The sequence below is a fragment of the Aristolochia californica genome, unplaced genomic scaffold (genome assembly GCF_029961685.1).
Source record: "Aristolochia californica isolate CCGP_79_NKW_82.1479 unplaced genomic scaffold, dmAriCali1.0.hap1 SCAF_11, whole genome shotgun sequence".
In the NCBI taxonomy this organism is placed as follows: Eukaryota; Viridiplantae; Streptophyta; class Magnoliopsida; order Piperales; family Aristolochiaceae; genus Aristolochia; species Aristolochia californica.
The window spans coordinates 35,352,768-35,365,712 of NW_027181782.1; the positions used below are offsets into that span (position 1 = coordinate 35,352,768).

General features: G+C 40.3%; 2 protein-coding genes across 2 annotated transcripts; both read right to left on the bottom strand.

Moving 5' to 3' along the window:
• Positions 1-722: 722 nt before the first annotated feature.
• On the bottom strand, positions 723-1,139 carry LOC137943868 (mannose-specific lectin-like). Its single transcript, XM_068789294.1, has one exon. The coding sequence runs from the start codon at positions 1,137-1,139 to the stop codon at positions 723-725; it is 417 nt and encodes a 138-aa protein (XP_068645395.1).
• A 1,468-nt stretch (positions 1,140-2,607) lies between these two features.
• Positions 2,608-4,429, bottom strand: LOC137945024 (pentatricopeptide repeat-containing protein CRR2, chloroplastic-like). Its single transcript, XM_068790894.1, has one exon. It carries the CDS (start codon positions 4,331-4,333, stop codon positions 2,819-2,821), a length of 1,515 nt encoding a protein of 504 aa, XP_068646995.1. The 5' UTR covers positions 4,334-4,429; the 3' UTR covers positions 2,608-2,818.
• Between the last annotated feature and the right edge of the window lie 8,516 nt (positions 4,430-12,945).

Consider the following 12,945-nt stretch of genomic DNA (forward strand, 5'->3'; position numbering starts at 1 on the left):
TTCATGAAGCTTCTTTGTCGAAGAAGTCGTGTGTGCCTCAGGTTCTCAATCTGGACTTAATTCTTGTTTTTGTTGTTTTCTACCCAGTCACATCTACCATGACTTTCTTTGGTCTTTAAGGGGAAGTAATTCTGACTGTTGCTCCAGTTGTGTTCCCAGCAGAGCAATAAATATCAGTAGTCAGGATCGAAGTGGAATCAGAGAGCTGCAACTAGCAACAAAGAACTGGGAAACTAAACTAGCAGCTAAAGTTGTCTCGTTGTTTTTTTATTTTTTATTTTCCTCATCTGTGTAGCAATTTAACATGCAAACTGGAAACCCATTTCACAGGTTTCATCAGCACCAAGTTCCTTCCATGACTGAACAAGTTCTACGGTGAGAACAGCAGCTCTGGTGTCTGTTCTATTTCGTTTTTGTCAACTATGCCCATTTGTCAGTTGCATTAATCATGTTCTTTTGAACCGGACTTTCCTCCTGTTATCCTCTGTCTGGAATCTTCTTCATCCCATCCTTACAGTAGTAATGTCACTTCAAAGTTAAAATAAGTACACTTTTATTGAAACTAGAATGATTCAACTTAATTGCAGACATGGAGGTAACAACTGACGCAACATCAGCAATTGAAATTAAACAAAACTACAGAACCGTAAAAACAGAAACTGTGACCACTGCGCCAGCCATGAATGACTCACGAGGAGCAGGAGGGATTCATTAGCTGATACTCAAAGACGTTTTCTGCTCTGGACGGTGTTTGTGGCCCAGAGGGCTCTGCCGTAGATGACAACGTTTCCATCGCCCTGAACGATGAGACGGTAATTGTTGGATCCTATGGCTGTGCCACTGCTCCACACCACGCTGGAGCCGGAGAGAATGACGAGGTTGCCGTCGGTCTGAAGGGTGGCCCGGCAAGAAGTGCCTCTCCCGTTGGTCCCTGAGTTCCACAGTGCCCTGGTTCGGTTCAGGTACAGCACAAGGTTGCAGTCACCTTGCATGATGAACCGGTACTGCCCGTTCTCCAGAAACTCGTTGGTGTTCAGGCTTTCCCCGCTGAACATCAGGTCCTCCCCCACTGCCATTTCCGAGCAAAACACAGTCAGTGCTAGAAGAACGACAATGGTACCGATTCTCAAACTCGCCATTGTATTCCTGCTTCTGAGAAATGCCGTTCTTTCCCTTTGTCGCTCTCTTGACTGTAGGGGAATGAATGGAGGGGTCGTGTCTAGTAGCAGTTTTATAGACTTATTCGTCCATACTTCTCCCCTCCATGAACGAACCAGACAAACTCGTAGCAGCCAATATTGGCTTCCAATGTTTGGACTTTTTCCCGGTCATACGCGGTGGTAGAGTCTCAAAGCTCCTATTGCCGTTAAGGGAGATGATGCAGACTTGAAACTAATTCCAAACTCTCAATAAATGCATGGAGGGCGCCAACAATGAATGAAATGGTCAACTTCAATCAGTAATCATTTCTACTGGGTTTAGACAGATTGCTACCATGTCTCACTGGGTTAATGCAATTTGACTCAGACTTTGAGGCAGGAGATTGGTTATTTGGTCTAACTGGGTTTCACTTGATTTGACTATGGTAAACCAAAGGTGGAAATTAAAGAAATCTCACTTTGTCCATTTTTCTCCAAAGAGCAGACTTGTGCAAATGAGAGAACCAGTCTTCCCAGATGTGAAAACTATTAATCTCACAGTACACTATGAAGGGGTCAACGAAGATTTTATCTGATCCTCGTTCCGGAAGTGTACAAGAAAATCTACATAGAGGTTGCTGGAGGAGAGCATCTTTTATGCAATTCTTTTCGAAAAGGGATCAGATTCAGCCGACAACGAAAAAGGGATGCAAAAAATAAGAAAATAAATAATAAAAAATACCAACTCGATGAGCTTCATTGACAAAATGGCGATCAGTACTTTTGTTTCCAACGTTGGGCCGCCAAACCTGCTTTGAAGATTCAGCCAAATAATACACTAGGAAGTGCATATTTTATTGCAGCACAAGTGGAAGGAAAGCAACCTGTCGTTCTGGAGCACATTAGGCCGTTACCCTGTGGAAGGGAGAAAAAGAAAAGGAGAGAGAACCAACTTGCTGAACAAGCTGGATTGGATAAGCGGAATGGGATCAAGGGAAGGAGGAGATGTTCCTATTCATATTAGGCTTGGATTTCTGGTACTTTCTTGGTGTTCCATGTAGATCCGCCGTAGATGACAACGTTGCCATCGCTTTGAATAACTGGGCTGTAACTGTTGTTGACACGAGTCGAACAACTTTATCGGATGACATCGGAGCTGGAGAAGATAACCAAGTTGCCGTTGGTCTGCAGGACGGCTTGACAAGAGCTTCCATGGCTTTTGAGTCCTGCTAGACCACACAGCCTTGGTTGTTTTGTCCTGTTTGACACTAGGTTGCGGTCATCTTGCATAGTTAACCAGTATGGCTCGTTCTCCAGGAATTCATTCGTTAAGAGCTTCTCACCACTATACTTGGTGGCTTCAGCTCCCACCAGCATCGCTGCAGCAGAAACTAGAAATGCTGTGAGCAGAACTCTAGAGGGAAAGGCCATTTTAGAGGTGAGAAGACCAAGAAGCGTGAATGAATGAAGACTTTAGGTGGTATGTACAAAGCCTGAAATTCTTTGATCTAGGTCTTAGTGGATGATGATCATACCTGCACAAGTAAGGTGGAAGTGGTATCATCCACTTCTAGCGTTTACTGCATTTGCTAAAGCACCGGATGCACTTTAATAAACTTCAAATAATCACATGATTTTAGCTCCACCAATTATTGAATTGAAAATTTGTTATCATGCCATTACCAGTAATCCCCACATGAGCACATGCCCTCCTCAAAATGATGGAAGCGATTCATGTCTCTCACAATTATGGTCCGCTTCGCAATCTTTGAGATAAACTTGATGGCATTGTGACAATCCCCACAAATGCGAAGGTTCTTTGTGACCCGAATTGGAGTACCAGCCGGCATGTTCATGATACCAAAAGCAATGGCAAGCCTCTCACTGTGATAAGAGAGTGCAACTTCCTTCATTTCATCTTCAACATCATGAAGTGCAAAATCCATCAATGGGGCATAACCCAACTGCCTCATCCGTCCCATCACCTCCTGTAAGTATGAGTAGATCTTCTCTGACTGGGGATGAGACCTGTCCCCAGACCCAAACTTATACACATGATTATTGAATTCAATAAGGCTAAATCCTTGAACCTTATTAACCCCCCTTCCTGCCATAAGTTCTCTTACTCTCTCAACGTCTTTCCATCTTGATTTAGTTGCATATATGTTGGAAAGAAGAACATAGTAACCTGACTGAGTTGGGTTTAATTCGAAAATCTTATCTGCAACTCTTTCTGCTAAATCTATTTTGCCATAAATTCGGCAGGCACCAAGCAAAGATCCCCATATGCTTGAATCAGGCTTTAATGGCATTGCTTCTATAAGTTGTTCAGCTTCCAGTAATTTTCCAGCACGACCAAGGAGATCCACCATGCAGGAATAATGATTGAGCTTTGGAGTAACACCATGCTCCTTACTCATGCATGCAAAGTACCTTTGTCCTTCATCCAGTAAACCTGAATGACTACAGGCAGAGAGAAGTGAGGTAAAGGTAACTTGATTTGGTTTCACGCCTGCATTTACCATTTCTGTGAAAACACCAATGGCCTTCCACCCGTGTCCATGAATACCATAATTAGCTACCATTGCACTCCAACAAACTACGTCTTTTCCAGTCGTTTGATCAAATAAATACTTGGCCAAATCCAGATTTCCGCACTTTGCATACATATCGATTACAGCTGTTATCACCAAAATATCGGTCTCAAAACCAGTTTGAATAACATAGCTATGAAGCCACTCCCCTTTTCTTAACGCTCCCAATCTGCCAGAGGCTAACAGAGCACTTAATAAACCGACCCTATTGGGCCTCAAATCCGAGCTTCTCATTACATTGAAGAACTCCAAAGTCTCGTTATTGTAACCATTATGAGCGTACCCTGAAACCATGACAGTCCAAGAAACTAAATCTCTAACAGGCATTTCATCAAACACGAGGCGCGCTGCATCAACAAGACCACATTTTGCGTACATATCTACTAATGCTGCATTAACATGGAGATCGCTCCCACATCCACAACATATAGCGTGCTGGTGAATCTGCCTGCCCATCTGCATCTCGCATAAGCCCGCACAAGACTTCAACGCAAAAGGGAAAGCGAACTTATCTGGCCTCAACCCAGAACGTATCATCTTCCAATACAGCGTCATGCATTGATGAAACAGACCATTCGTAGCACAGCCTCGGATGACCATGTTCCATAAGTAGATACAAGGGTTTGGAATTTCTTGAAACAGTTGTAATGCGTAGTCGATGCAACGGAATGAGATGTAAAGCAGGGTAGCCCTTGTATGCAAATAAGAGTCTTGGCGGAGGCCATGAGCGAAGATCTGGCCGTGGACTTGTTTGAGATGATTCAAACCGACGCATTTGTCTAATAGGGAAATTAAATGAGTGCTGGAACTCACGTCGGAGAAGAAGGTTCGGTAGTGAGGAATAGCGAGGACGTCGAATTGGACAACGTGGGAATTAATGAGAAGGCGACGAGGCAGTAGTTCCATGCAAACTGAGGAGGAAGCGGAGCGCTTAATTTCTTGCCCAGGACTCGCCCGGTTTTATATTATGGTTCGCTTGGGTCTAAGAAATCCCTCGACCGGACCAGCCAACCTGGTCAAGCATGAAATAGGGTAGGTGTATTGTGTTTTTGTCTCTTATCGAGCGCCGAAGAGCGGCAGCCGAACCGGAGTTGCTTTGTACAACGATTTCACTGAGCCTGCATGGCTGGGCCAGAAGAGGATGACCAAGACGGACGTTCAACCCCATCATCAGAGGTTCTTTATCCCTCGTGTTGTTGTCCAAAAGCTGAAGCTTCACCGGAAGTGTTGGGAGAGAGGTGATGGTCCGGGCATTTACGTTTCAGTGATGGATCCCTTAGGGTGGCGTAGGGAGCTGAAGTTGAAGTGGTGGTCGAGTCTGCAGCAGTGGGCTCTCCTTCAAGGTTGACAAGTGCTCGTTGACGTCAAAGAGCTATGGGAAGGAGACCATATTGTCATCTGGGCGTACCGCCATGGCCCAAACAACCAGCTCGGCCTCATCCTACAACGAATCCCTCTGTAGCTTTTCAACAAGAAGGACAACATGCATCGAGATTCAAGAAGCCAGTGTGTTAGTAATTTTCTTTCTGAGTCATTGTAATTTCGCCAGGTCTGTTGTAAGTACCAAATTATACAAGTTCTGAGTCATTGAAAATTCATTATTTTTATTACTGGTTGTAATTCTTTTTGTAGGGGAAAAAAGACAGCGGATGTATCAATCCCAATAGGAAAGTACTTGTTAATAAAGTAAGGTTTAATCTATGTCAAACATGTAGCGGATTCATTGTTTACATTTTCTTCAACGCTTATGAGCAAACAAAATCATGAAATAACTCGCTTATGTGGTCTTCATTACCATTTTCTTCAATAATCTTTTGGATTACCTTCTCTCTGAAGTCTGCAAACTCAAACAAAATAGTGAAAGATGTCAGTTATATGGTCTTCATTACTATTTTCTTCAATATTCTTATTCATAGTGTGCTAATCGTATTCAATCCGTTGCTTCAACTCGCCTATTTTTGTCTCTGTTCATTTCAGAGGTGTTGGTGGACTTGTTAGTGCATATGATCTTTCTGGGGATAAAGTATTTCTTGAAAAGGATAAAGATATGGCTGATAGTCTGCTTCCTGCCTGGAATAAGAGGATAAGAGGATTAACTTAGCCTTTGGGAATGCTCATAATCTTTCACCATAATGACAGTAATAAATTCCAGTTTTACTAGCCTATGATTTCCTCTTAAAATTCATAAACAGGCAAACTTGCCCGTGCTTTCCTTGAAAAATATTCACTTTTTCTAGTCATGGTATTTAAGAACATTTGTGGTACTGTCAGTAGTGGATTTTTTACTTATTGTAGTGTACAAATTACTGGAATACTAGTATCAATGCAGTACAGCACAGTGTTTGTACTTATCCAGTTTGTTGAGCTCCTGTGCTATCTGTATTTTTTATGTATCTTTCAGTAGCTCTTGAATTGTAATTGAGAACATAATTGTTATGAAATAATTATGTATTTTTTCTGTATCTTTCAGTTGTTCACACAGGGGGATTTCAATGTTTGACAATACCATCAAATAATGGATCAGACAATGGAGAAATGGATATTCCATCAGAGCCTTCTTGTATTTCAAGAGATAAAGGTGTAGAATTGCCATACATGAACTATTTGATAACAAGCGATAACTATACCTTGTGCAGAACCTGAGTTTACAACATTGGATAGCTTCTGACGACCCACCATAATGACGATATGAATTTTTGTATTTATTATCATGTACAGATTACTGGAATACTAGTATATATGCAGCACAATGTTTGTACTTATCTAGTTACATGTGGACCTTTCTTTCCAGTTTCTTGAGCCTCTCTCTGCTTTTTGTATTCTTTCTATATCATTCAGTAGCTCTCGAATTGTAATTGAGAACAGAATTGTTATAAGTTTTTTTTATTCTTTGTAAAGTAATTTCTTGTAATCTTTTAACTGCCTAAAAAGTATTTGAACTGTAACACTAACAACAATTACTTTGCAACTTAAGTGTGGTAATTGAGATATATATCTTACTTCTTTATAAATGGTTAATTATACTATGATTAATGCATATGTGGATAAAAAAATTTGAAGTTGTGAGGTTGGTTGAATCCTTTAGTTTCTTATTTCATTTAGATTCTAGAATTACTTGACATATTTGAATGTATTGTGAACATCTGTGTGACCATTCTGCGTGAGGGAAGTCATAAGGAACTGCACTGTTGTACCTTCTGGAGATCAATAACTTAGAATTGGTGGAAGTTCTATGAGGACCTCTGGAAACCCTAAAACTTATGTGGGCTCCTCTGGCTACTTTGAGAACTTTTGTTTTGCTCACCAATCATGTTACTCCTCTCCTGACGAAAGAACACTTTTGTTCCAATGAATTGTTACTCAGACAGAAATTTGGGTGTCTTTTTCATGTAGAGAATGTTATTCAACAGAAAAGCAAAAACCTCCCAAAGGATGGTTTTCTACCTATTTTCATTAATTCTCACACAGGGGGAACCTCATACTCAACTATCACATTCAATATTTAACTTCTCTTGTATTTACTGAAAGTTTGGATACAAGGAAAGAAAACAGAAGCTGTGAAGCACTACAGGTTTGAAACTTTGATTATCCTTTGCTTATTAATAGCATGTGTGTCTACATGTAGATATGTAGACAAACATATATATATATATATATATATATATATATATATATAGACAGATAGATAGATAGATAGATAGATAGAAACAGAGACACATTATAGTTTATTATGTGTTTGCATTTAAAGAAAGTTACTCATATGTATGGCAAATTTTTATTGTGGCAATCTGCGTCCAATGAAGAGTTGAAAATGCTCAAAGCAAACATTTTCAAGGTTTCCTTAATGCTGATGTTGTACCCATAACAACTGCCAAAACAACCCCTAGGCCAGCCCCTACAGAAGCCCCAAGCGCAGCAGCTGTCATTGAGCTCAGTTTGCCCTGAGAGTCTTGCCCTCCTTCTAGAGCCTCTGCTACTTGTTGTCTTGAAAACTCCAGTGAGAGCTCTCCTCAACGAGTTCCTGCACTCAACAATACACAACTCTGCTTAGAAATGTTGAAGATGAGAGCTGATTTTTGAAGGCAAAAAGTATAGATGCATATGCCAAAGCTCGAAGGGTTCTCAAATGTCATAGAGTAACAATATTCTTGTGAGATTACTTAATTTTACAAGCTTCATTTATAAGGGAGGGTATTTGTGTAAGTTGTTCTCCAACACTGTAAGTGACATATAAGATAGAGCAATGAACTAACCATATTCTTTTATCCTCTCCACTTGTACCTGACCCTCCCTTGCTTCTTTTCCTATTCAAACTCTTATTTTCTGGTTTCTATTTCTTCTTTGGTTCTCTCCTTTTTTATTTTACACAAGTGAAGTGATCTTGGACAATCAGCTCCAAGTAAAATAAGAACAAAATAAGGTCAAAGGGTTCTTCAAAGAACACAACTTCGTGAGGAACTTTCCTTTCATACCAACTTATGACCACAAAATGGTAGTGGCTCTTTTTAAATAAAATAACATAAACAACAAAAATAGTTGCCTTGAGCAGATTTCCCTAAAGAACTTGATTCCTTGAAGGATGACTAGAAGCTCAACTTCATTTGAGAATTTCAAAAGAGCCAAACTTGAAACAACATTTCTTCCTACATGGTCCCTTTATTGTAGTTGAAAGCAGACGAGTAAAGGAGGGAACTTAGGGACTGAGGCTTGGATTTCTACAGCTACAAGATACCCTCAATGCCTGAACTGGCTTAGTATAAGTATTTGTAAATGCAAAGGCTCCCAAGTTCATTGGATTGGCTAGACCGGCCACCAAGTTCATTTATTGGCTTCACCGAGCCCCAAGTTCATTACTTTGGCTTGACCAGAAAAGGACTAACAAAGCTGTCTTTCCATAATAATCCACTTGAGATTTTCTTGACTTGATAGACTCTATAATACTATAACAGAAATAATCTTCCAGAATCCTTCTCCCAGAACTTGAGAAGGGCATGCTTAAACATTGCTTTTGTAATGTCGTAGGAATACCAAATATGGGTGATTCAATTTCTGATGTGTTCATAGTTTCTCCCAAGGAGTTAAAGCTAAAGAGCAATTATGAGACTTATTGGCGCACCATTCAGTTGTGGATAACAGTCAATGTTTGGACTACATTACCTGCAAACACTTGGACGAAGGAGTTGCTTCTTGAATGTAAGGAGTTAGTTCAACCTAAAAAGTGCTCAAATAGCATGCTCCTGTACATGGCCTTGAAGCTAATCCCTAACAAATCCCTCCTTCATGAAACTTGAGATTGACAGTTGATACTAGCTCGGCTCATGACACAAACACTAACTGATGGTGATTCCAGACTTCCACGAAAAATAGCATAAAAAAAGAATAATCCCTTTGATTTCAAGTCAAAAGCAATAAATATGACTATAAAACATCAAAACTCAAAAGCAGCAACAACAACACCAAGCTGTAAATTTTGAGTTATCTCATCTAAGATGAAGTGATCAAACACGATAGAATAAAACACTTACCTTGTAAACACACTCGGGAAGGACCATGGAGCAAAGAATATCCTGCAAGTCAGAAACAGAGTCAGCCTTAACAATGTAGCAGAGATCCTGAAGTTATTTCTTCCTTCTCTCGTACTCTTTCTTGGTGTTTCTTCCTCTATTCCCTGTCACTCTGTCATGGCCATTTTAACTAAGGCCAAGTAAGGCAAAATTTTACGCCCTGATCATGGAACCAAGACTCTATTGTATTATGTAGGAACTCCATCTATATTGAAACTCTATATCGCCCGAAAAACGCAAGATAAAACCAGCCTCAGAAAGGAATTAAACGACATCGAGAGGAAGAGAATTCCATTAGTTGAAAATCAGTATATGCTGCCAGACAAATTCGGTTCCTTCGGGGAGGTCTTTCCTTTTTTGTGAAAACCAATAACTGAAAACTGAAAAACAAGGATACTGAAAACTTTGACATCCACATCATTTATTCTCCTCAAGCCGATTCGATATTGACCGCTTCCATATTGATTGATCCCGAGCTCTGCGATTTCAGCTTCCATTTTTTTCTCTCTCGTCTTTCAGTTCTCAGTCTTCCTCTTCTCACCTGCTCTTTATAATTTTTCCTCTGCTTCTGATTGGTGCATTTCTTAAAATTCAGATGCTGAGTTTCAGCAGCCGGTTAGAAGTTTGTTGGGCTCGTCTCAGGTTTTGTATTTTAGATTTTAGGAATTAGTGGTTTTATTTGGATTAAAACTAATTAGTTTATCAAATTTTATATTTTGGGTTAAATTGCTCTAATACCATGTCAAACACTTAGCAAATATAACCCAACAGACCGGTCTGTTAGGTAGTGGAAAGCAGAGTACTTAACCCACGACCACAAATTCTCACACCCACCATTCCCGGTTGACATCCACGACGGCCCACGCTAGCAGTCCCCACTAGTCTAAAAACTAGGTCGCCCCTTTTGGGATTCGAACACGGAATGTGGTGTTTGGCTCTGATACCATGTCAAACACCTAGCTAATACAACCCAAAAGACCGGTCTTTTGGGTTGTATTAGCTAGGTGTTTGACATGGTATCAGAGCCAGGCACCATGTTCCGCGTTCAAATCCCGACGAAAGTGGTAGGGAACGGGAACAGTGGGTGTCAGAGTTGGCGGTGGTTCCGTCCACCGCTAGTCTTTGGACAAGTGTTGTGTTTTTGGTCTTTTAGGTTGTATTGGTTAGGCGTCTGACAGTGGAGAGTCCAGGTCCCTACGCCGATACTTAAGAGGAGACTTCAGCTCAAGAGTAGGAGGAAAACACAGGTATTTAGGAGGAGACTCTAGGTCCCGAGTTTTCTAAAACGGTAATGCTACTAACTAGGAAAACGGCGATAGTGAGGAGGAGAACGTTGATAGTGAGGAGGATATTCCGGAGGAGAACAGATACGAAAATGGAGAAATATAATCTCTAATTTACACGATTTAATGATTTTTGCTAAATCTTTTTTACCTTTTTAGCCACTATAGCTGGCTTTTGTGTATCAATGGAAAATGATTCAGTGGCACCACATGCTATCTTTCGATCTCTGCTTCTCTAAGTTAAATATAAATACATACACGAGTGAATTAGATCTTCTGAATTTTTTTTTTTTTTTTTTAGCTGCGATAGTTAGCTTTTGTGTATCAATGGGAAATGATTCAGTGGCACCACACGCTATCTTTCAGTCACTGCTTCTCTAAGTAAGCTATGAACCTCTGAGAAGAATTATTGGCAGACTTTTAGGACTTCTTGGAGATTCTTAATTTAAGATCTGATGATTTCTAGGTACTCATAATTTTTTGTCTTTCTAAATTCATGTATTGTTGTTTTGCTCTTTTTCGAATTTCTTTTGCAAGACTTCTATAGTTCTTTTAAGTTGTTTTTTTGTCGTACATTTATGTTTTTTGTTGTTTGTCACCTGCACATTGGAGTTTCAATATATCTTTAAGTTGAACATGCAAAAGTATTTAGTGATTGTTGATACCGAATTATAAACCTCATTTTTATAGATAACATGTCAAATTTAAAGAGTTCTAACTGGAACTCCATATATACATCAAGGTGGAAATTTGTTCTTAATTTAGTGGCTCTGATACCATGTCAAACGCTTAGCCAATACAACCCAAAAGATCGGTCTGTTAGGTAGCGAAAAACAAAGTACTTATCCAAATACCTGCGGTGGAGGGAACCACCACCAACTCTGACATCCACATCATTTATTCTCCTGAAGCCGATTTGATATTGAAAGCTTCCATATTGATTGATCCTGAGCTCTGTGATTTCAGTTTCTATTTTTTTCTCTCTCGTCTTTCAGTTCTTAGTCTTCCTCTTCTCAGTTGCTCTTTATAGTTTTTCATTTGCTTTTGATTGGTGCATTTCTTAAAATTTGGATGCTGAATTTCAACGACCGGTTAGATGTTTGTTGGGCTCGTCTCAGGTTTTTGTGTTTCAAATTTTAGGAATTAATGGTTCTGACTTGGATTAAATCTAATTGGCTTCTCAAATTTTGTATTTTGGGTTAAGTTGCTCTGATACCATGTCAAACGTCAAGCAAATACAACCCAACAGACCTGTCAGTTAGATAGCGAAAAATAAAGTATTTAACCCTGGACGACAAACTCTAACACCCACCATTCCTGGTCGACATCCACGATGGTCCACGCTAGCGGCCCACACTACTCTGGAAACTTGGTCGCCCCTTTCCAGTCTTTTGGGTTGTATTGGCTAGGCGTTTGACATGGTATCAGAGCCGGGCACCATGTTCCGCGTTCGAATCCCGGCGAAAGCGGTAGGGAACGGGAACGGTAGGTGTAAGAATTGGCGGTGGTTTCGTCCACCGCTGGTTTTTGGATAAGTGTTGTACTTTTCGCTACCTAACAGACCGATCTTTTGGGTTATATTGGTTAGGTGTTTGACAGTGGAGAGTCCAGGTCCCGACGCCGGTACTCAGGAGGAGACTGCACCTTAGGAGAACACCGGTATTCAGGAGGAGACTCCAGGTCCCGAGGTTTTGTAAAACGCTTATGCTACTAGAGAATTCTTTCTGTAATTCGTTCCACAAAGAACAAGAGACATGGTCATATCGAAGTTGAACACAATATTAACAATTAAATTGGGTTACTGAGTTGTGTTGAGTTGTAATGCAAGTTGTAATGTATGTTGACTCACCAACTCGTTTTTATTTTTCCATCTGTATATAAACGACTTACAGTAGCTTCTGTAAGTTAACTCTGTTTTTCTGGAACGAAGTTCTGTTTTGCCTCATAACAGATTAGCTTAATTTCTCTTGATTTCGAGACAATTCCAGATCCAGTTTTGTCACACTGGAAGCTACAATAAGCTCATTGAGGCTCTAAAGTTCAAAAAAAGTAAATCAAACTGATTTTCGTTTCAAATGTAACTGATAAAAAAGTTGAATTAAACGACATCGAGAAGAAGAGAACTCTGGAAATCAGTATATGACCTTCGACATCGATCTCACCATGGACCTCTTAAGTACCGCCGCCCTCAGTAATATGACCGTTTGAGTAAACGGCGGGAGCTAAAATCTGATCATCCTCCTCATCAACTAAAGTCTCTTCTGTATCTGAAAAGAATAATATTGGAAACTCCTCCTCATCTTCACCATCGTCATTCTCCTGCACAGTGCCAAACTGATCGACCTCCTCCTCAGCTAAAGTTAAC

Bases quoted from the DNA above. Each gene is read 5' to 3' on its own strand.
- LOC137943868 (XM_068789294.1), bottom strand. From the start codon at position 1,139: ATGGCGAGTTTGAGAATCGGTACCATTGTCGTTCTTCTAGCACTGACT.
- LOC137945024 (XM_068790894.1), bottom strand. From the start codon at position 4,333: ATGGTCATCCGAGGCTGTGCTACGAATGGTCTGTTTCATCAATGCATG.